The sequence below is a fragment of the Brassica oleracea genome, chromosome C1 (genome assembly GCF_000695525.1).
Source record: "Brassica oleracea var. oleracea cultivar TO1000 chromosome C1, BOL, whole genome shotgun sequence".
NCBI classification, from domain to species: Eukaryota; Viridiplantae; Streptophyta; class Magnoliopsida; order Brassicales; family Brassicaceae; genus Brassica; species Brassica oleracea.
Genome location: NC_027748.1, coordinates 14,032,796 through 14,053,931, shown reverse-complemented (window position 1 = coordinate 14,053,931; position 21,136 = coordinate 14,032,796). Strand labels below are relative to the sequence as shown.

The 21,136-nt window shown below is 37.7% G+C and overlaps 5 protein-coding genes and 1 pseudogene across 5 annotated transcripts; 5 read left to right on the top strand and 1 right to left on the bottom strand.

The window, feature by feature from the left end:
• The first annotated feature begins 1,820 nt into the window (after positions 1–1,820).
• On the top strand, positions 1,821–4,562 carry LOC106295584 (stomatin-like protein 2, mitochondrial). The gene is made up of 9 exons (XM_013731557.1): positions 1,821–2,076; positions 2,197–2,440; positions 2,531–2,680; positions 3,001–3,058; positions 3,139–3,231; positions 3,419–3,517; positions 3,695–3,786; positions 3,937–3,996; positions 4,096–4,562. The coding sequence occupies exons 1-9, from the start codon at positions 1,946–1,948 to the stop codon at positions 4,363–4,365; spliced, it is 1,197 nt and encodes a 398-aa protein (XP_013587011.1). The 5' UTR covers positions 1,821–1,945; the 3' UTR covers positions 4,366–4,562.
• Positions 4,551–5,512, top strand: LOC106295667. Its single transcript, XM_013731668.1, has 2 exons — positions 4,551–5,046; positions 5,194–5,512. Exons 1-2 carry the CDS (start codon positions 4,936–4,938, stop codon positions 5,371–5,373), a joined length of 291 nt encoding a protein of 96 aa, XP_013587122.1. The 5' UTR covers positions 4,551–4,935; the 3' UTR covers positions 5,374–5,512.
• Positions 5,513–6,337: 825 nt separating this feature from the next.
• Positions 6,338–7,917, top strand: LOC106343277 (PRA1 family protein H). The gene is made up of 4 exons (XM_013782449.1): positions 6,338–6,863; positions 6,976–7,112; positions 7,449–7,520; positions 7,617–7,917. Exons 1-4 carry the CDS (start codon positions 6,409–6,411, stop codon positions 7,679–7,681), a joined length of 729 nt encoding a protein of 242 aa, XP_013637903.1. The 5' UTR covers positions 6,338–6,408; the 3' UTR covers positions 7,682–7,917.
• A 910-nt stretch (positions 7,918–8,827) lies between these two features.
• On the top strand, positions 8,828–10,199 carry LOC106327489 (early nodulin-like protein 2). Its single transcript, XM_013765683.1, has 2 exons — positions 8,828–9,086; positions 9,172–10,199. The coding sequence occupies exons 1-2, from the start codon at positions 8,903–8,905 to the stop codon at positions 9,984–9,986; spliced, it is 999 nt and encodes a 332-aa protein (XP_013621137.1). The 5' UTR covers positions 8,828–8,902; the 3' UTR covers positions 9,987–10,199.
• Positions 10,200–11,476: 1,277 nt separating this feature from the next.
• Positions 11,477–16,614, top strand: LOC106325778. The gene is made up of 6 exons (XM_013763859.1): positions 11,477–11,932; positions 13,792–14,003; positions 14,197–14,640; positions 14,770–15,978; positions 16,058–16,128; positions 16,227–16,614. The coding sequence occupies exons 2-6, from the start codon at positions 13,902–13,904 to the stop codon at positions 16,516–16,518; spliced, it is 2,118 nt and encodes a 705-aa protein (XP_013619313.1). The 5' UTR covers positions 11,477–11,932; positions 13,792–13,901; the 3' UTR covers positions 16,519–16,614.
• Positions 16,615–16,693: 79 nt separating this feature from the next.
• On the bottom strand, positions 16,694–19,425 carry LOC106325871 (annotated as a pseudogene).
• Positions 19,426–21,136: the final 1,711 nt, after the last annotated feature.

The following is a 21,136-nucleotide window of genomic DNA, read 5'->3' as shown; positions in this document are numbered from 1 at the left end:
CTACCGCCACCGGCCATTTTTTTCTTAGATTTTTTTTTGAATTTTTTCTGATTTTTTTTTCCGTTTGTATGTTGTGAGGAAGAGAGTTGTGGGAAATGACATATATATAGAGAAATTTTCGAGTTGGGTAGTTGAAATATAACAACGATTTTACAAGGAATGTTTTACATGGATTTTACATGGTTTTAACATAATATTTACAACGACTTTACGAAGAAATTAGGTAAGTTAAAACACATTGAATACATGTTTTCACCTAAATATAACGGTAACATGTTTCGTTGTAATGTCGATGTAATGATTACGACGTATTTCTCATCCCACGGACTTTCGTCGTAAACTTACATGGACTTTACGACGAAAATATTTATTCGTAAATTTACATGGAGTTTACGACGAAATTTGGTCTCCTCGTAACTGTGTTGTAAACACCATGTCAATTTACGAAGAAATATTTTCGTCGTAAATCTTCGTTGTTATGGAAACGTTTTCTTGTAGTAGAAATATTACTCAGGTTTGATTGTTTTTCTCTTAGTTTAATACGTTCACTAATTTGATGGTTCTTGAAATTTGGTATAACTCCGCAGTCCGCACCACATTTTAAGGCTACTATGGCAACTCAGAGAAAAAGTCATTAACAACAAAGAAAATACTCCATCTTTTAGGAAAAGATATATGTTTATGTGTTTTTACACACATAAAACTTTTAATAAATTTTGTTACGTAATGTATTATTTTATATATTTATCAGTTTTCCAAAATTATAGAACTAATAGTATTTCAAAAGCTATAAATAAAATTTCTGAAATTTACAGTTCACCATTATTGACTAAACAAATTGCATAAAACATTTAAACATACATTTAAAAAAGAAGAAAATTTATTTTGAAACAATTATCTTTTACGAGCAGAGGAGTAAGTATATACTAAGAACAAAGAAACGGAGCCCTGAGGTAACATATGTTCTTGAGAACCTAAAAGAAAAAAAAAATGCAATTTTACAAAATTGACACTTGAATAATATTTATGCAAATTCTACATATAAACAGACGAATCTTAATAAGCATAAGAACAACTATTCTGTCAGTATTAGACTATCGCACAATGCACACAAGGCAGAATCAATGAAATTTATATTTCTTTAAACATAAGAAAACTAGGCCCGGGACGGATCGGATATCCGGACAATTTTACGGTATCTGGATCCGGATTCTTATCCGTCGGATCTATAATTTTACTATTCTTATCCGGATCCGGGGTTCTCGGATATCCGGGTATCTGATATCCTTCTAAAAATTGTAATATCCGGCGGATATCCGGATCCGGATTTGGATCAAATAAATAAAAAATAATATTAATATATATAAAATATTAAAATAATTAAAAATTAAAAATATATATAATGTTTTTAATTATTTCTATGTATAATAATACAAAATTTACATAAAATTTATATGTACTATTATAAAAACGAAAATATATTAAATAAAATTAATTTTTATATATAAATATTACTATTTTTGAAATAGTTATTAATAAAACTTACGTCCGGATATCCAGACTAAAAAATTAAGATATCCGGATCCGGATACGATTTTGATGGATCCAATATTTTACTATCCGGATCCAGATTTGGTCCCTCCAGATTTGATCTGGATCCGGATGTCGGATAAAAGTATCGGGCCTAAAGAAAACCAGTAAAAAAATGCAAAACTACAAATGGATTTAATACGCTAATAGCAATACATACCCAATGGGTTTTCTGATTGGGCCAGTAGCAACAGCTACCAAACTACTCATGAAACCCATTCACATTTGCTCCTCTCCACGAATACTGCGTGACGACGCCTTCTTTGGTCCACGAGGAGAGTGAAGAGAAGACACGAGGGTTTTGCTTCGAAAGGGTTTTTCCCCAGTTTCTTCATTCTCCTGATTGATATCCACGATGATGATGATGAATCACCTCGTCCGTAAAAGTTCCTCCACCGCCATGAGATCCGTTGGATACCTCCGGCAATCTTCCTCCGCCGTATCAACCGTCCGCCAGTTCACCTCCGCCGGCTATCCTTCCAACAGGTTTTTTGCAGCTTAGGAATATTCTGTCTACGCTTTGTCTACATTCGAACGATTCCGAATTGAGATTTGAGTTGGGAACATTAGGATTGATTTATATATGTTCGGTGGATGTCATTGTAGCTTTCAGTTAACTCCGCCGGTGAACTGGGGAGTCCGGATTGTACCGGAGAAGAAAGCATTTGTGATTGAGCGATTCGGGAAATTCGCCAAGACGTTGCCGTCGGGGATTCACTTCCTGATTCCCTTTGTCGATCGCATTGCTTATGTTCATTCCCTCAAGGAAGAAGCGATCCCCATTCCTAATCAGACTGCGATTACTAAAGACAATGTTAGCATACACATCGACGGCGTTCTCTATGTCAAGGTCATCTTCTACCACTTCATTTGTTGGTGATTGTACTTGCTTTTTTTTTTTTTTAGTTTTGATTACATTATTTTTGCTGTGTTTTTGCAGATAGTGGATCCTAAGTTAGCTTCTTATGGCGTTGAGAGTCCTATCTATGCTGTTGTGCAGCTGGCTCAGACCACCATGCGTAGTGAGCTTGGTAAGATCACGCTTGATAAGACCTTTGAGGAAAGAGATACTCTCAACGAGAAGATTGTGGTTCGTTCCCTTCCTTTAACTCACAATACTTCTGTTAGCTTGATTAAATTTCTTCTTGTTTTTAATCTCAATACAACATTGCAGCCTTCCTTGGGATTTTTAGCTGTAACTATGGCAATGAGTTTTGGATTCTACTTAGTTAGATAGAAAGATTTTAGATTTCAGCTAAGGGCTTGCTTTACTCATGTTGTTTATGTTCAATATCCCAAGTTGTGTTGCCTCTCTCTTTTCCAAATAACTATGAGAGCTTAGAGGAAATATACACATTGAAGAAGAACAAAATGTGATGGAATTTTTGAGACGGTTTTACTTTCTTGCAGGAAGCCATCAATGTTGCTGCAAGAGACTGGGGTCTTCAGTGTCTTCGTTATGAGATAAGTGAGTTCTTCTTTGTTTTTTCTTTGTTGGTGATTATCTACATATCCTTTTCTGCTTATTTCTAATTCGTGTATCTCCAGGGGATATTATGCCCCCTCATGGAGTGAGGGTTGCTATGGAGATGCAAGCCGAAGCTGAACGTAAAAAGAGAGCCCAGATTCTTGAGTCTGAAGGTAAGACTGCTTTGACCTGTACTTCATAAGTCATATTCTGAGATTGAACAGTGATTGCTTCAGCTCATAATGCCGTAACTATTCTTGGCTAAAATCTTCTTCTTCTTTTTGGGTTTTCCATTTTGCATTTGAAAGACAAGAAGCCTGCTTAACATCTTTTAATCCTTTGTTTTGCTATATATAACAGGAGAAAGGCAAGCCCATATCAATATTGCTGATGGTAAGAAAAGTTCTGTAATCTTGGCATCTGAAGCTGCAAAGATGGACCAAGTGAATCGAGCACAAGGTTAGTATACATTAGAGTAACTTGTGATGTAAACTGTTAGTTGGGTTCATTAGAAGAATTCTTAGTTCCATTTTCTTATTCTTTCAATATATACTGATGGCTACTTGGTGCCCAGAGGAACTGTTTTCTCCACGGCTCATGCTTACTCTTATATTATCCTTTGATAATGTTCTTCAGGTGAGGCTGAAGCAATACTCGCTAGAGCAGAAGCAACTGCTAGAGGCCTTGCCATGTTATCTCAGTCTCTCAAAGAAACTGGGGGAGTAGAGGTGAGCTTTAAGGAACCTAGCTTGGTTACTTAATTCTTCATAGTTTTTTTATTATTCACTCTAGACATAGGTTTCCGTGTTCTTGGGTTTAAGCTTGTATTTTTAGCCGTTCAGATGTGATCTTATACTTCATCACTGTTCAATTTGCAGGCTGCGAGTTTGAGAGTTGCAGAGCAATACATTCAAGCCTTCAGTAACATTGCCAAGGAGGTAAACAAACAAATCTCATATAAAATATTTTGGCATTACTTGGCTTATCTAGTGTTGAGTGCTTTTTTTCTTTTTTTCTTTTTTTCTTTTTGGGTTTAGGGTACGACAATGTTGCTTCCAAGTACAGCTTCAAATCCTGCAAGCATGATTGCTCAAGCTTTAACAATGTACAAAAGCCTTGTCAACCAAGGTCCAAAGAGCGAACACCAAGAAACATCAGCAGTGGAAGGTGACTGGGAAGACATAGGTGAGAAAGAGATATCAGAAGGCTCCAAAAACCAATCAGGCTCAACAACATTCGAAACAGAGAAACCAGGTCACACCGGTGGACCAGTATTTTCTCTTCAGAGTCGCACTAAGGAGCCATAGTAGCCAGCCAAACAAAGAATGAGAGATTTCTATGTGTGTGCCTGAGAGAACAGAAAATCCATCTTTTCCAGTTTTCAAATATGAGACACTATCATCTTCCCCGTTTGGCAAATAGGACATATCTTAACATCCAAGTGTTTTCCCACATGATTTGGTCTTACCACTTGCTCTATGAAAGTCTGGTTATCTGTGACTCATTACTTTGTTAAGTTTGGAAATTTCCAGCGGGAAAAGAAACCCTTGTCCCTTAACCGAACATAGAAGAACAGTGGAGAAAAATGGTTGTCCTCTGGGTAAATCGACCGTGACAGAGATTTGAAGATGTCATGACTGGTCTTTACCTGAAATAGCTTTAGTCCATATACCATCTCCTATATTTATCTCTTCACAGGCCTCTCCATTTGCTCAGCCTCCAATTATATAAAGCAAGAAATTAGTTTGGCATCTCTTATTGTCTCGAGTAGTTCTCTTTTCTCCTCTCATCTAGTCATTTTTTTTGTTTTTTTTTTGCTCCACGGTTCTTCACATTGTAATTTGTTTTTCAAACTATTCCTTTCAATCAAATAAACCATGGGAGCCTGTGGGAGCAAACCTAAGGAATCTGACATCGTCGAAAGCCTTGTCCCCACCGACAATGTTGTTGTTGATTCCAAGAATGAAACAGATACCACATTAGTTCAGGTTTTGTGAAAATCCCATTTGATCATTTATTTTCTCTGGTAGATATGATTTGATTTCTTCTTTGAGACTTTTTTTTTGGTATAATCATAGCTTGAAGAATCAGTCCAAGTTCTTGAGACTATTGTTTATGATATGTTTGATTCGCAGGAGAAGACAGAAGAGTCTAGTGATGAGGCAAAAACGGAAGGTGAGTCCTCAGAGGCAACCGAGGCCGAGCCAACTCCAGAAGCTGTGAAATCAGATGAGAAAGTTCCTTCTGAGACTGAGCCACCAAAACAAGAGACTGCACCTGCCAAAACCGATGAGGCGCCTCTTGTGATTCTTTGATTTTTCATTTCCAAATATTAAAATCCATGTGTTGTTTGCAAGTGTTTCTCACATTATAATTCGTATATTCATCATCACTTTTATATTGTCAATATTATGTACATTGTGTTGTGCCCACCTCTTGTAAATTCATGAGAGTTTGATTATGAATTTGATCCTTTCCACCATAGTTCCAATCAGACTATGTGGCCTCAAAACTTGTTTAAACCTGTCGCCAAAGCACATTACTTGTTGTGTTGTGCCTTATAGTCAGGCCAGGCCAGGCCGGCCACATTACTAGTTTGCTTGAGAAGAATGTGTTTCTTGGTTGGTTTTACGGTTCAGCTATAATAAGTTAACTATAAAATTTACAATTAAAACAATAATAAAATTTAATTAAAAATTATATTATAGTAAAACTTGCATATAAAAATGACATTACATATTTATTCATTTTGAATCTTTGATCAATTAATACATTTCGAAATGATATATGAACTTTACTTTTTATAAATTACGAGTTTTTTTTTTGGAATCGAACATTTGCTTCTGTTAAATTTTTGATGACTAGAATAATAAAATAAGAAAATTAAAAAAAATTATCTAGAAGAAATATAAATACAATATATGAAATTTAAAATGTAAAATATTTGAACAGTGAAATTTTATATTTGATGTTTCACTATTTAAATTTTTAAAATTTAAAATTTTAATATTGCTTTTGGAGTGCACAAAACCGTTTTAAACTTTAAAAATATCACATAAAATACTTGTTTTTTGGATCTTACTGAGCCCACTCATCAACGACTAATGAAATAAAACGTTTTAAACAATATACATGTATTCACAAATATGTATATTTTAGAGACGCAAATCATTTATAATATAAAACAAAAAAATTTAGGAGTTAATTAACAAGATTTTATCAAAGAGCACTACTTTAGCAATTCCGAAGAAGTTATGGACTAATATATGTAAAAGACAAAATAAATGTTTTGTGAACACCGAGGAGACGACGGAACAAGATAATCGTGAGGACGACCACAACAAACAACAATGGCCTTCTCTCCCAACCCTCTCTCTCTAAGCGTTCCCGATCCTGCTTTCGAATCTTGGCTCCGTGACTCCGGCTACCTCGACCTCCTCGATCACCGCACCTCCGCCGCAGCAGCAGCACCCGCCCCCGCCTCCTCATCATCCTCCTCAGCTGCCGCCGCACCTTCTTCCGCCTCCGACGACGTCGTCTCCTCCATAACCGGCGGCTTCTTCGCCTCTCTATTGTCTCGTCTCGTCACCGTCTCTTCTCTTCTGGCAATCAACCCCTTCTCCAAGCTATCCGCCGATGACTTCTCAGGCGATACGCCTCCGTGGACCACAGGCTTCTTCGGGGCGTGCGACTCGTACTCGTTCCCGGCGTCTTCTCAGCAGGCGAGGATGAGGGTTCATGAGAATATCAAGAGATTCGCTAGGAATTACGCTACGTTGTTCATCGTCTTCTTCGCTTGCGCATTGTATGGGTTCCTTTTATCTCTTTTGTTTAAAGTCTGAATCTTTGTAAAAAGTTACGAACTTTGTGGAGTTTGAAGTCTTGGTGTTTCTTTGTCTCTCTTGGTGGTTTTGTAGGTATCAGATGCCACTTGCATTGGTGGGGTTGTTAGCAAGTTTGGCACTTTGGGAGCTGTTCAAGTACTGCAGTGACAGATGGGAGTTTGATCGTCACCCTTCTGCTCGGAAGCTCGTGATTGGTATTGGACAGTGCGGTGAGTTTTTAAGGAACGGTTTGTGTCCTGCATTTCGTAGCTCTGCAACTTGAATCTCAGAATGCTGAGAACGTTTTGATATGTGTTCATAGAGAGACTTTCTATAGGTTTTTGGGATCTTTTTGGATCAAATCATTCCTTCGACTTGCTTGCTTAGCTTAATCACTAGAGCTTGGTGTTACTCGTTGAGCTGCTTAACGGTCTATGATGTTTTGAGAGTTGGATTGAATAGGATTAGGAAGAACGTTTTGAAATCATGAAGAAACTGTTTTTAGATAGAGTATGTATGTAGTAGAACGAAGCTAATCTCGTTTCTTTGCTTCCTCCTACTTGCAGGGACTGCGGTACTTCTGACGTTTTTGAATGTCCAAATGGCTCTTTTCTCTGCTCTTGCGGTCAGTTATTCAGGTAACTAAGCTAGCTGATGGGTCAAAGTTCGATTTAGCTACTCTATATATGGCCAGTCAGTTATGACTATAATGCTTTCTCTGTGTCTCTTTGTAGTTATGCTATTACATGCCGGGTTCAGGAAACTCACTCCCTCCAAGAAACCTTCTCGAGGAAGATAAAGACAGTAATTTTGGATTAGGCAATGAGATTCATTAGCAGTTTTGGTAGCTCAGACAACCAATAACCACAACAGCAGCAAAGCTAGATGGTAGATTAAGAAAGTGTGAATTGTTAGACATCATCTCAAATCACAATTTGTAATAAGTAAAAGAGAGAGTTTATGATGAATGGTGAGAATATAGAATATATACAATTGTTTTATTACCCTCATCACAAGTAGGATTTCTCACGACAACTTGCTTTCTACTTGCATCTCCACGGTATCTTCTACATACATTGATATTGATGTATGTTATAACATCATCTACGTTTATATTCTCATCTAGCTCGCATCTACATGGATGCCTCGTTTAATCCATATTTGGCTGAGTCGTCAGACGCATGCCTCACTGGCACATTTGAGACCTTACCATCTGTATGATCAAATATGAAGAAACCCTTGATCATTCTTCGATTAATATTTCTTATATGCATGATGCATCAATCTGTTTAGACTTCTGTTACTTCAAGTCTCGAACGAATTCAAACAGAACTCACGTTGGGTAAGAAGTAACGAGAGCTAGTAGTAATGTTACTAGAAACAGCAACAACAGATTTAGCATTGCTGTTGTAATTCAATGTGTAAAGAAGTAGGCCCTTGAGAAATCAGATTCATGGCCCCATACCTAAGCCCAGTCCACAAATTCAAATTCTTTGTATTCAGAAATTCTCTGCAACTACAATAATGATCGCATGCATCGTAAAGATAAAACTTGCTCAAAAAGAGAAAATGGAACCAGATGCAGATATAAAAAGACTTTATAGTATTCTGATATTCTCATATACATGTTTAATGGAAGTATATGATTCGATTGTTAGACATATCCTCAAGAATGAACATTAGTTCTTCTGGGATTGGTGCTTGAATCCGATTCTTTTGTCACAATCTATAGCTCTCTAAACGCGTAATAAACTTGTAGTACCAAATGTTTGTTTCCTTTACCAAAAGGATATAAGATTTTCAAATCCCAAAAAAAACAAATTAAACACGTCGGTGGGGATACAAGAAGAAAGTCTCTTCTTTTAACGAAGACTGACACGAGATTCAATTTTTATAACACGTATTACCATAAACGTTACATCTCCCTATCTAAAAGACAAAAAGCTTCACTTTCCTTTAGCCTATTCCTATTTCTATATATTCATAGTCTCACACACACAAACCCATTTGTCTCATAACCATGGAGTTTCCAAGAACCAAAAGCCTTTGTTTCTTCTTCTTCTTCACGGCCCTCCTCTCTTTCTCAACCATCTCCGACGCACGGAGGTTCGGAGTCGGAGGTAGCGGCGCGTGGGTTCCAAATCCCCCGGAAGATTATGGATCTTGGGCTGGAAAAAGCCGTTTCCTAGTACACGACACTCTCTGTAAACTATTCTTTCTTACTTGTCATGGAGTCGTTACTTTCGGTGGAGTTTTGTCTGAGACTCTGTTTGATTATTTTTCTTGCAGATTTTAACTACGCCAAGGGAGCTGACTCGGTTCTAGAGGTCAGCAAGGCTGACTACGACGGATGTAACAGCAAGAACCCGATCAAGAAAGCTGACGACGGAAACTCTGAGATCTCGCTTGATCGCTCTGGTCCGTTTTACTTCATCAGCGGTAATGAAGATAACTGTAAGAAGGGACAGAAGCTTGCCGTCGTTGTCTTGTCTGTCAGAACTTCGACTCCGCCTCCTCAAGCCTCCACGCCGGGAAACTCTCCGCCAGGATCAATGCCACCTAAGTCTTCTTCTTCCCCTGTTTCTCCGGCTACTTCTCCACCGGCGCCTATGCCACCTAAATCATCCTCCCCCGTTTCTCCGTCCTCTGCTCCGGTGACTTCTCCGCCGGGATCCATGTCACCTAAGTCCTCATCCCCTGTTTCTCCGTCCTCTGCTCCGATGACTTCTCCGCCGGGATCTATGTCACCTGAGTCTTCTTCCCCTGTTTCTCCGATGACTTCTCCTCCATCACCTCCGTCCTCTGCTCCGGGTTCTTCACCGTCGGGATCAATGGCACCAAAATCTTCTTCCGCCGTTTCTCCGTCTCTGGCTCCGGAAGGATCTCCTTCCTCTATTGCTTCTTCGCCGTCGGGGATGGGTCCCTCAGGAGACGCTCCGTCAGGTTCGGATATGGGTCCCTCTGGAGATGGACCGTCAAGCTCCGGTGATATCAATTCGCCGGCGGAAGCTCCAGGCTCGAAAAAATCCTCTGCGAATGGCATGGCCGTTAAGTCGGTAACTACAGTTTTAAGTCTGGTTTTAACCATATTGATGTCAGCTTAATAACACTTTTGAGGCTAGAGATTCATGTCGGAATTGATTTTCTCTATTCTATTGTTCTAGCTTCATTTTAGTCTCTGCTTCTTCTTTTGTTAATTGGTTATGTCAGAATAGTTTGATAATTTGGATTGTTGTAATAAATAATAGACACGATATTGTGCTAAACATGATCATTCTAGTTACACAAACACATGATAAATTCTAATTAAGAGTGTATTAGTATTTTGTGTTGTGATAGCATACTTATAACGTTCACATGTGACTGAGTTTATAAGGTTAGGGATAAAGGTGATCGTTTCTAGCTCCGGTTTGTAACTAACGACGTTAAATGCATTGGAGAACAAAGTGGTCTGGTCTGTGCTGTTATGATTGTCTTTAGAAAAGTGGTAAGAGTTGAATGCGTTCTATTTACAATCACATTAAAGGCTAATCGCAATTAATTTACTTACCTACCAAAGCCCACGTAAGGGAAAAGCTACAGTGACTTTCGCCTTTTATGTTTGATACTTTTTAATTTATGTCAATATCACACATGCAGGAAAAGTTCTTTTTATTTCCCACTTTGTTTTGTTTTATAATCTTGTCAAGATACTCACAAGTCTTCTTGTTTCGTTATTTATTTCCGTGTGCGGTATTTTCATTGTTCAATTTAAAATGGGAAGGCCTATTTCTTCCCACCGTCGGCATTAGAAACCTGTGGAGTATGGACCTACACTGATTTTGCATTTAGTGCCATCTTAGATTAGTCAAAGAGATTCGGTGCGTCTTGAACGCATATAAAATTTTACATTTATCCGAAGAGAACGAAAGTAGAGTTATTGTGGTGGATGAGGCCAAAGCATCTAAAGACGATAGCTAAGTTGGGAGGCCATTAGTGGGTATACGTGACAAGTAGCAATTGTATCATCACACGAGTATAGGCCCCACCCCCATGACACATGCAGTGTACGCAGCGAGTCGTCCAAAGTGTTAACATTGGACACAACCACTATCGATACGCACGTCTCTCTGTCTAAGACCCACCAAAAAGCACCAAGTTCCCTCTCAAACGTTTTTCCAATCAGGCAAACCAAAAAAAATCATGGAGCACAATGATGAAAAAATGAGTATACGAGCTATACGAGACAGGTCGTTGCGGTTCCGGTTGTGGTGAGATATCCTGATGATCGTGATGGTCCTGCTGCTCTCGGGGATGGGGGAGGTACGAGGGAAGCTATTGTCACTGTGAAAAAGGTGTTAATTTTTACTTTTTCATAAAAAAAAAATTTCACGATTGATGTTATATAGGAGTATATTATATGTGACATCATATAACTAATCGCATAAGTATCTGAATATTTTTAGGTTCATATACATCATAATCGAATCTGGATCAAATTGGGTAATATATACTTTTGGTTATTTGGTTATTTTTAGTTTGGATTCAAAATACATGAACCAAATCGGTTAGTATGGTTACTTTTGGTAAAAATATCCGAACATGTTTCAGATACATTAGTTTTTGGATATTTTTAGGTCTCTATACTTCAAAACCCCGAATTCATACGAACTTGAAAGATCCGACTCGAAATCCACTCAAAACATTAGCGGGTATACGTGACAAGTAGCAATTGTATCATCACACGAGTATAGGCCCCACCCCCATGACACATGCACGTGGCGTACGCAGCGAGTCGTCCAAGTGTTAACATTGGACACAACCACTACCGATACGGACGTTTCTCTGTCTAAGACCTACCAAAAAACACCAAGTTCCCTCTCAAACGTTTTTCCAATCAAGCAAACCAAAAAAAATCATGGAGCACAATGATGAAAAAATGAGTCTACCAGCTATACGAGACGGGTCGTTGCGGTTCCGGTTGTGGTGAGATATCCTGATGATCGTGATGGTTCTGCTACTCCCGGGGATGGGGGAGGTACGAGGGAAGCTATTGTCACTGTGAAAGAAGGTGTTAATTTTTACTTTTTCATAAATTATTATTTTTTTCACGATTGATGTTATATATTTTATAGGTGACATCATATAACTAATCGCATAAGTATCTGAATATTTTTAGGTTCATATACATCATAATCGAATCTGGATCAAATTGGGTAATATATACTTTTGGTTATTTTTAGTTTGGATTCAAAATACATGAACCAAATCGATTAGTATGGTTACTTTTGGTAAAAATATCCGAACATATTTCAGATACATTAGTTTTTGGATATTTTTAGGTCTCTATACTTCAAAACCGAATTCATACGAACTTGGAAGATTCGACTCGAAATCCACTCAAAAATTTATAATAACTGAATGAAGCTTCATTTCAAAAAAAAAAACAATGTCCGAAAAAATAACTCGTACCTAAACATGTAGCCGAATGGTTATGCATAACTGATTATATTAACAAATATATATAAAAAAACTCTTTGTTAACCATTTTAAAAATTTGTCACAAATTGAGCAATTTTATTCAAACATGTCGAATTATTATGGTTGATATGTAAATAAATGTTGTCAAAATATTATAGTAAAGATAATTAATGAAATAGTTAAAAAGAGTGAGAAAAAATGTAAAAGATATAATAAAAAACTTCAAAATAGATAAGTTCTGTTTTATAATTTTGTAATAAATAAAGTCGAATTATTCAGAAACACATAATAAATGAAGTGTTTTTTTTGTTGTATTTCAGTTTTAATATAATGGTTTGTCAAACTCAATGTATATCATAGACCGGTCCATTAGGCTTTTGGTGTGACTTTTGTAAACTATGGAAAGCTTGACGATAGGAGTCATATTGTGAAAGCCACCGAGTTTCCTAACAAATCCTTTTGTTACTTTCTGATATTAATGGCATGTTTTGTTTTGTTTTTGTCAAATAAGGCGGTTAAGTTTCAAATATACAGTAAAAATTCTATAAATTAATAATGTTGAAACTAATATATTTTATTGATTTATACAGTTATTAATTAGTTTATAAAAAGTTTTCTTTTTAATTTTTTTCTATTTTACTTATAAAATACGAAAATATTTTATTTTACTGTATTAATTAAATTTTAGAAATTAGACTTTCTTATTGTTTCACTATATTATTTGGTGTGTATTTTCATATTTCATAAATTCAAATGTGGTTTTCAATATAATTTACTAAATACTATCCAAATATATTGAAAATTTAAGACTTGATACATCATTAATTAAATTATTTGGTGTATATTTTGACCATAATCAATCATATTATTTTGATCATAATCAATCATATTATAATTAATCAACTTTAATAAAATCATATAAAAATATAAGTAAAAATTATATAAAATCTAAGTAAAAAATTATTTTTAAATGTGAAATTTTGTATTAACAATTAATTTTAGTAAATTATGATTGACTAATCTTTAATAGTTACTAATGCAGTTGAATTAGTTACATTGCTATTAACATGAAAGGAATCCATTCTCATTGTAATTGTTGATTTATAACTTTATTAAGTTTGTATACTCTTGTTGATGGTTAGAACCGGTTATCAAACACTGTAATATGACACATTTATACATTGATCATGATAAGGCACGGTCAATAACTTAACCATTTACGAAAACAAATTCTTGTTGATTACTAGGATGATTAATTAGCTTAGTGTACTGTTTTTTGAAGCTAGTGAACATAACATGTAGTAAGATAAAACAATTGTGGATTGGAGGTAAAAATTGGTAATGGGCCTGAAATCGATAACAAATCAGGAGCCCGAAACAGAAATCCCAACTAGTCTATGTCACCAAAACATTTTCCTTTTTCTCAATTAAACTGCGTGTCGTTTTAAGCGCACAAAAAACGACGCGTGCATTGTCCTTTCCCGCCACATAGAAAGTCCCCTCAAAATCGAAGAGCCTCGCCGACTACGAGCATCTTCTCTCATCTTCCCTCTCTGGCGATGGTGGCCAAGCGGAACAGTAAGAAGCTACGTCCTTCGAAGATCTCAGATCCAGACACCTTATTCCGTTCTCTCGCTTCATCTATTGCTTCCGCCGCTCAGGTACAATGTCTCGAATCAATGTCCTTTTTAAATAGTTGCTGTGACTATGAAATAATTGTTCAATTTCGCTGGCCTCTCGAAAATTCGCCGGGAATCTCGTCGATTTTGAGTAGTTTTGGTAAAATCTGTCGAGAAAGTTTTGAACTTTACGGATTTAGGAAATAACAATCTGAGCCCCCTTTTGGATTCTCAGGTTTCTAAGCAGCCAATCTTGAAAAATCTGTTGTGTATTCTGGGTAAGCTGTCATCAACTCAACTGATAAACTGGGATAGTGTCAACGTTGCCTCGCATTATTGGAATCTCAAATCCAGTGGAGAATCTGTCAGTTTCGTTGATGTTTGTGACCTCTCTGATGTGCTGTTCACGGAGCTTGATAGGAGTTTCAAGAGCATGTTCTCTACTTTAAGAAAAGAGAGTTGTTACACGTTTGCAAGTGGAGAGGAAAGTATTGAATTGGCCATACTGTACTTAAGATGCTGTATGAGGATCATCACTTTACTTTTGCCTGGACACGATATGGCTCTGGAGAATGCGAAAACACTTCTCTCAATCCTCAGTGGTTTGATTTCCGCTACGTATGAGGGTACTTCTTCTTCTGATGAGACCCGCCGTACGTTTCTTTGTACAGGGCTTGAGGTAAAATCCTGATGAATCTGTTGATCATTTTGTTTGTGGCTTTTTTTTAGAATTATACTATTGGCAAGTGCTTCTATGTTGAATCATTAAGACAGTGTTATGTTTACTAGCTCTTTTTGATTTGTCCAGGTTGTCATCGATGAGGTTTTGGTGAATAAGTCAATCAGGGATCTGCTTTTCCGTGTAGATCCTGCATTCTCCTCATGTATACTGTTCAGTAAGCATGACATGGCCGGTGTGTTGGAAATGGTTTCTGCTCACTTTATCTTATCAGTTTCTGATAAGAAACTAAATGAGATGTATGTTGAGAGATTATACTGGAAGCAGGTTAGTCCGGTTAGACCACCTCAGTTAACCATGAGTGCCGCTACGTCCTTGCTGCTAGCCCCCGCGATGTTCTCTGCACCAAGAATGATTCACGCCTATGTGGTTTTATTGGTCTCTGATGCCATCGGCATTTGTTGTGTTAAAGGATTAGACCTTCAGCTTTTTGATAGATGCATCGATGCATTTGATAAGTCTGTTGTTCTGTACACACGGTACACGTGTAAGGATGAGAATGACCCATCTGGGAAGTTTGGTGTTTCGACGAGTAGTTCTCGGATGAGAACAACTCATCTTCTTTTGCCCTCAACACTGGAGAAAGTTAACGAGGTTACAGTGAAGCTAAAGGATTCATGGGGCTCATATCACAGTAGCAATGCCAGGAGAGAAAATGATGAGTTGGTAGCGTGTTCTGTAGCATACGCAAAGGAAACCCTAAGTGTATTTGATAGCTCCTACTCAGAAAATACGTTGTCACAGATCTTATCAGTTCTTGGTTGCGCGATACTTAGAGCTAGTTCTGATGATGTCATGGACTCCGTGTTGCAAAAGTACAGCGCATCTAGTGTCGAAGATCTATATCTGCTTGCATCCATACTAAAGTTGATGAGCTGTTCGACATTGCAAGTCATCCGGGTTCTCCGGCATTATCGGTCTGAAGACGTTGGAGATGTTCGATCTTGCAAGGAATACAAGTCCATGATGGATGTTGTTCAACGTTTTGAAAAGTTCAGTGTTCACTTACCCGGCCAAAGTTTCCTCCACGATAGAATGGAATCTCATCCTCATGTACATTTGAAATCTAAATGGATGCTTATGCATTTTTCTGGCTTACTGTCCGTAAGCTTTGCACTTAAGCTTGACTTTCTAATGAAGGGCTCCATTTTTGGGTTGGTGGTATCTCTGTATTTATTTATCCTGGAAGGGGGTGACTTGGAATCACTTGTGCACTCAGAAAGTCCGTCACCTTCCATACCATCCAAAGACTTGGAAGCTTCTGGTGAAGCTGAAGAGGTAACAAACTAATAACTCTTTGCACAAAACTCTAAATTTCAGCGCTTATTCTAAATGACTCAGTGGTTATATGGTACAGACTGCAGTAGATAGGAAACTGAGCGAGGCAATTGCTTTGAAGTTCCAAAAAACCCGAACTTTGTACTTGGGGTAGGTACCGAAAAACTTCTTTTAAACTTTCATGGGGTTGATAACCACATTTATAAGATCGCTTACGGGGACTACACGTAACCTCCGTGATTGTGCAGGAAGCTGTCTGGAGCTAAAGATGCAGAGAATGGTTCGGATTCAGGAGTTGGTGTGGAAGAGAAAAGCTGCAATGGGGAGAAATATCTGTGGTTATTGGGCGAAAAAGGCGACATGAAAAGCAGCGACGTGGAGGACCTGGCAGATTTCATAGTGTGTGAGCCCGGGAAGGATTATAGCGATTGGCTAAAAGGGAGAGAGCGGTTTCGGAGTCAAAAGTGGAAGTGTGGTAAGACTGCTCTCCAAAGGTGGAAGAAGAAGCAAAAGGCTTGGAGAGAGAACAAAAGGAAATAATGTCTGAAAAAGTAAGGCTAGTAAGAAGAAGCAAAAGGCTTGGATCTTTCGTAGTCAAAAGAGTTGTATTATATTACATTTTCAGACTTACTAGTAACGACACTTATGTAGAAATGTGATTTTCTTGCACTATAAAAGGTAACAAAAACTGTTTTCTTTCTTCAAAGTTAAAGCCTCAACAACAGAAGAGAGAGGAACAAAGTGAGAAAGTAAAAGTACTTCCAAAGGGACGAGAGTATCTGCTTGTATGTAAATGAGGCATAAGCTTTAGAGTCTCATCCTCAAAAGAAAGCTTTACAAGATCTCAAACTACAACAACGCAGCCTCGCTTGATCACTACGTTTGGTCTATAGAGCGTAGTAGTAACCCAAGACAAGAAGCATCAGTACCACAAGAGCAGCTGGAGCAGCCCAAAGCCAGTAATTAGTTGACTTCTTACGCTTGAGGATTGCTCTTGGGAGTGTTTCTGGTCCTCCTCTACTGCGGATTCTGTTCCTTATTGGTTTCTCCTTTAAGGCTTTTTCCTTCTGTGGTTTCTCCTCCACTTGAGCTTCAATCTCCTCCTTCTCAGCATCTGGAACTTCCTCAGAGACCTTGGCGTCAAAGCTCTTCTTGGCTTTCTTCTCTCGCTCCTGCAACACACAAAGAGATGGAGAACTATTAGAATGGAAAGAGAAAACGCAAAGAGCAAAGAGAAAGAACAGAAATTGCCTTTTTCTCTCTCTTGTCAGCTTCCATTTGAGCTCTTTTCGCAGCTTTAGCGGCAGCTTTCTCTGCCTGCTTCTTTTTCCTTTCCATGGCTAGCTTGGCTTTAGCAATCTCCTCTTGCTTTCTCATCTCTCTCACCATTGCTTCATCAATCTTTTTCTCTTCTTCTTTCTGCGGCTTTCCAAGACCATATAATTCATCTTCATCATCATCAACAACAGCATTCTTTACCTTCAATGCATTTTTAGCTTTCTCAGTCTTCTGAGCAACATGAGCAGCATCTGATTCAGGTGCAGAAACTGGTTCCTCCTCAGGCTGCTGCTTTGCCATAGCTTTAGGGACCTTTGCTACTGGTGGTGCCTCTGGAGTAACCAGAGCCTTCTCCTCAGGGTTCCTCATCCTGCCATCTCGGCTCAGCTGCCTAGCATCAAGCGACGCCAAGATTCTCTTCTCATAATCTTCTCTGAACTTCTTCTTACTACACCAGAGGGAGACAAATCTCTCAACCTCGGCATAGGCGAGCGCCTCAAGCTCGTCTATGTTCTTTTGTGCAGCCAAGTCTCTAGCTTTGTTCAACACATTACGGCCTTGGTAAAACCCTGAATTCTAAATGAACAAAAAAAAATCAGTTTTTGCACAAATCATGTGATGAAACATGCGCAAAAGTAATTGTCTCTGTACCGTCTCATCACGTTGCTTCCTAATCTCACGAATGTTTGAATAAACTTTGTCCCTCTTTTCACTCACAGTCTTCAGCTCATTCTCCAGGACCTGAATCTCATCTTTGGTTGCTTTATCCTCGCTGAAACTGCTTGCCTCTCCTTCTTCACTCCATCCAAGCCAGCAACCATTAACTACAAAGAAGCATCACATATAAAAACAATTTCAACAGACTTAAACTGGCGAGAAGCTAAGAGCACACGAACACTAGCTTCTCTTTACCTTAACTTGACCTTGGATATCATCTTTCTGACCCATAGATTCTTTGATTTTGGCTCTCACAGCCTCATTAGCAATGGCCTTATCTCTTGTCCCTTCAAGCAGCCTGATCTCTTTGAGAAGCTGCTTCTCCTCGGTTAATGGAATGCTTTCGTGTTGAATCCGATATTGGTAGCTGTATATCTACATCTCCCACAAACACCAACCAAATGAAAAAACAGTAAAATAAAAATGCGTCTCATGAGTAATGAGTGAACACAGAGTGTTGTTACCATATTGTTCAGCTCTTCTTCTGAAGAACAGATAGCAGGTCCACGTGCACTACCACCATCATTGCCCCTTAGCTTTCCCAGAGCTTGCTGCAACGGTTCCATCTCCTTTCTTTTCTCCTCAAACTTGGTGTTGAACCCCTGACGCTCGGTCTTCAACGAGTCCAACAGGTCGAATAACTCTGATCTCTCCGCCTATGCATCAAAAAGAAACTTCCACATCATTCAAAATCACCAAAGAGTCAACGCTACATACAAACCAATTCTTACCCTCTTAGCTTTCAACTGGTCGAAAACTGCAGCACGGGCCTTGTTTAGCTTCTCAAGCTCTTTCTCAGCTAGGTCAAGCTCTGCTTTGATCTGCTTCCCAGCAGGCCACTCTTCTGCTGCATCTTTAGGTACATCAGAGATCAACACATTGTTGTTGTTGTTGTTGTTCTCTTGGGCTTTCTTTGGCGGTTCACCGAGTGAGCCAAACTTGATGGAGACTTTATCTCCTTTACCTTGGTCCATCGAAGTGTAGAACCTCAACGCCCATCTTCTCAGGTGAAAAAGACACAGAGGATCATTACATCAGTGAATGTAACCGATCGAAAACTAGCAAAGGATTAAACTTTAATGATCTATGGCGAAATGATCATGATCCATTATTCATACACAGATCATTCTTCGTCACTGAATGCATGTTCAGCCAACATCAGTCCCACAAAAACAAAAAATTTCGAGCAGCTGATTCAAAATATCTAATACAGAACAGGAAAAGATCAAACATTTTTAACGGAAATAAAATTGTCGGAAGTCAAAGTACCAAGAGATCAGAGACGATCAAAGCATTTCAGAAGTCAAAATAAGATGTTATAGCACAAACTTTTCATAAGAAAGAGAACAGAAACGGAGGTATACCGTGAAAAGGAAGACCTGAGGTCTGAGGAAGATGACCGGAGAAGAAGAAGAAGAAGACCCTTTTAGTTTTAGAGTAAAAGGGTCGCTATAACTTTTTTCCTGCGCAAGGATTTTGTTGAGCTAAATCGAAAACTTTGGGTAAAATCTTTGAAATCTAAATATATCTTGGATTATTAGGAAAATACCTGAAATTGCCTCTCATTTTTTATTTATTTATCAAATTGCCTCTCTCATTTAATGAAACATTTACATTGCATATCACATTTCTACTTATTTATTACAAGTTATGTCACTTTCTACTACCAACACACTTTATCTTAGCATAAATCAATCGAATTTTTGAAATCGTAAAAATACATATATATGGTTATTATTGCAATCCACGAGTTTCGATCTCTGATGTCCATATGTACACACTTTCTCTATTGTCCATATGTACCATTCTTTTTAATATTTCATATGCACACATTTTCTTGTGTACACTTACTTTACTCACTATACAGATGGTTGATTTAAACAATTTTCATCCACTCCATCAATGAAATATGTGATCCAGTTTATAATAATGTTTTAAATGGTTCTCAATGTAGAAAATATTTAATTAAAAAATAATAAATATATTTGCAATGAAGTAGATTGGTATTGCTATATGTTGGAAGGTTTACATTTTTGTGTACATGTGAATATCATTACATCGGTGTACACATGGATATTGTTCATATGTACCGGCTCGTACACCAACAAACACAACATATACATGTCAACCTATCAACAAGAATACTCATATCGACATTACTTATTATGTACACATATACACGCGTGTATACATGTACAAAATCCTGGTTGTTCATATGTACACACGTGTTGGTGTACATCCTACCACATTTTTGTCAAAACACCAAAACTAAAAACAAGCTTTGACCTTTTGCTCCATTCACCGCTCTCTCTTCAGTTTGCGCTATCTCTGTAAAACAAACAGAAACCAGAAAAAAAATTTTAGAGAACTTGGAAATCTAGAACCGCACTTCTAAATTGAAACCCTAATCTACAAATCAAAACTGTAATGGAAGTTTTGCATAAATCTAGAACCGTGCCCCCAAATCGAAACCCTAACACCTCACGTCGCGGCTCTTATCAAACTCGAAAATCGAAAACCATAAATTGAAACTCTAATCCCCAATCCGAAATCCAAATCGATGAAACTGGGAGGAAGGAAACTATGTAACCTTTAGCCTCGCCCTTTGAAGCTCTCCGCTTTCGAGACGACATCATCTTCTCCATCCGAAAATCTTGTTCGTCGGCTTCTCCGTTCTTACACGCGTTCTCCGGCTTCTCAGTTCTCCGTTCTTATTTTTACTGGAGATAAAAAAAATAAAGAAACAAAACAATTATTTTCACACGTAAAGAAAAAAAAACAATTAAATCCAATCTCATATGAGATTCGCGTCTAGAACCACCAAACCAATTGTTTTTAAATTTCAAAAAACCCTAATCAGTCCAACTAGAAAGCCCAGGTCTAATTACATAATTGCCCACCTTTGGTTTCGCTTTTTGAAAATCAAACTTGTCTTGAACCATTGAAAACTACTTCTGTAGCTATGCAGTGTAATAAAAAGTCATAATGTGTCTATATATGAAAATAACTCCTCATTTGAGTCAGATATTTTTTTCACTGAAGTGGTAGTAATAACTATATTTACTCTCGCATCTACTGAAATTTATTTAAAACATTTATTCCATTATCTACTTGTAAATTTATTTTTAAATTTCAAATTTATTAATTTTTTAAAAAAGTTATT

What these genes read in the sequence shown, in the direction of transcription:
- LOC106295584 (XM_013731557.1), top strand. Translation starts at nt 1,946, where the DNA reads ATGATGATGATGAATCACCTCGTCCGTAAAAGTTCCTCCACCGCCATG. An exon ending in GCCGGCTATCCTTCCAACAG is followed by an intron (nt 2,077 to 2,196) that starts GTTTTTTGCAGC and finishes ATGTCATTGTAG; the next exon opens with CTTTCAGTTAACTCCGCCGG. An exon ending in CCAGATTCTTGAGTCTGAAG is followed by an intron (nt 3,232 to 3,418) that starts GTAAGACTGCTT and finishes TATATATAACAG; the next exon opens with GAGAAAGGCAAGCCCATATC.
- LOC106327489 (XM_013765683.1), top strand. Translation starts at nt 8,903, where the DNA reads ATGGAGTTTCCAAGAACCAAAAGCCTTTGTTTCTTCTTCTTCTTCACG. An exon ending in CCTAGTACACGACACTCTCT is followed by an intron (nt 9,087 to 9,171) that starts GTAAACTATTCT and finishes TTTTTCTTGCAG; the next exon opens with ATTTTAACTACGCCAAGGGA.
- LOC106325778 (XM_013763859.1), top strand. Translation starts at nt 13,902, where the DNA reads ATGGTGGCCAAGCGGAACAGTAAGAAGCTACGTCCTTCGAAGATCTCA. An exon ending in CTATTGCTTCCGCCGCTCAG is followed by an intron (nt 14,004 to 14,196) that starts GTACAATGTCTC and finishes TTGGATTCTCAG; the next exon opens with GTTTCTAAGCAGCCAATCTT. An exon ending in ACCCGAACTTTGTACTTGGG is followed by an intron (nt 16,129 to 16,226) that starts GTAGGTACCGAA and finishes GTGATTGTGCAG; the next exon opens with GAAGCTGTCTGGAGCTAAAG.
- LOC106343277 (XM_013782449.1), top strand. Translation starts at nt 6,409, where the DNA reads ATGGCCTTCTCTCCCAACCCTCTCTCTCTAAGCGTTCCCGATCCTGCT. An exon ending in GTCTTCTTCGCTTGCGCATT is followed by an intron (nt 6,864 to 6,975) that starts GTATGGGTTCCT and finishes GTGGTTTTGTAG; the next exon opens with GTATCAGATGCCACTTGCAT. An exon ending in GATTGGTATTGGACAGTGCG is followed by an intron (nt 7,113 to 7,448) that starts GTGAGTTTTTAA and finishes TCCTACTTGCAG; the next exon opens with GGACTGCGGTACTTCTGACG.
- LOC106295667 (XM_013731668.1), top strand. Translation starts at nt 4,936, where the DNA reads ATGGGAGCCTGTGGGAGCAAACCTAAGGAATCTGACATCGTCGAAAGC. An exon ending in CAGATACCACATTAGTTCAG is followed by an intron (nt 5,047 to 5,193) that starts GTTTTGTGAAAA and finishes TTTGATTCGCAG; the next exon opens with GAGAAGACAGAAGAGTCTAG.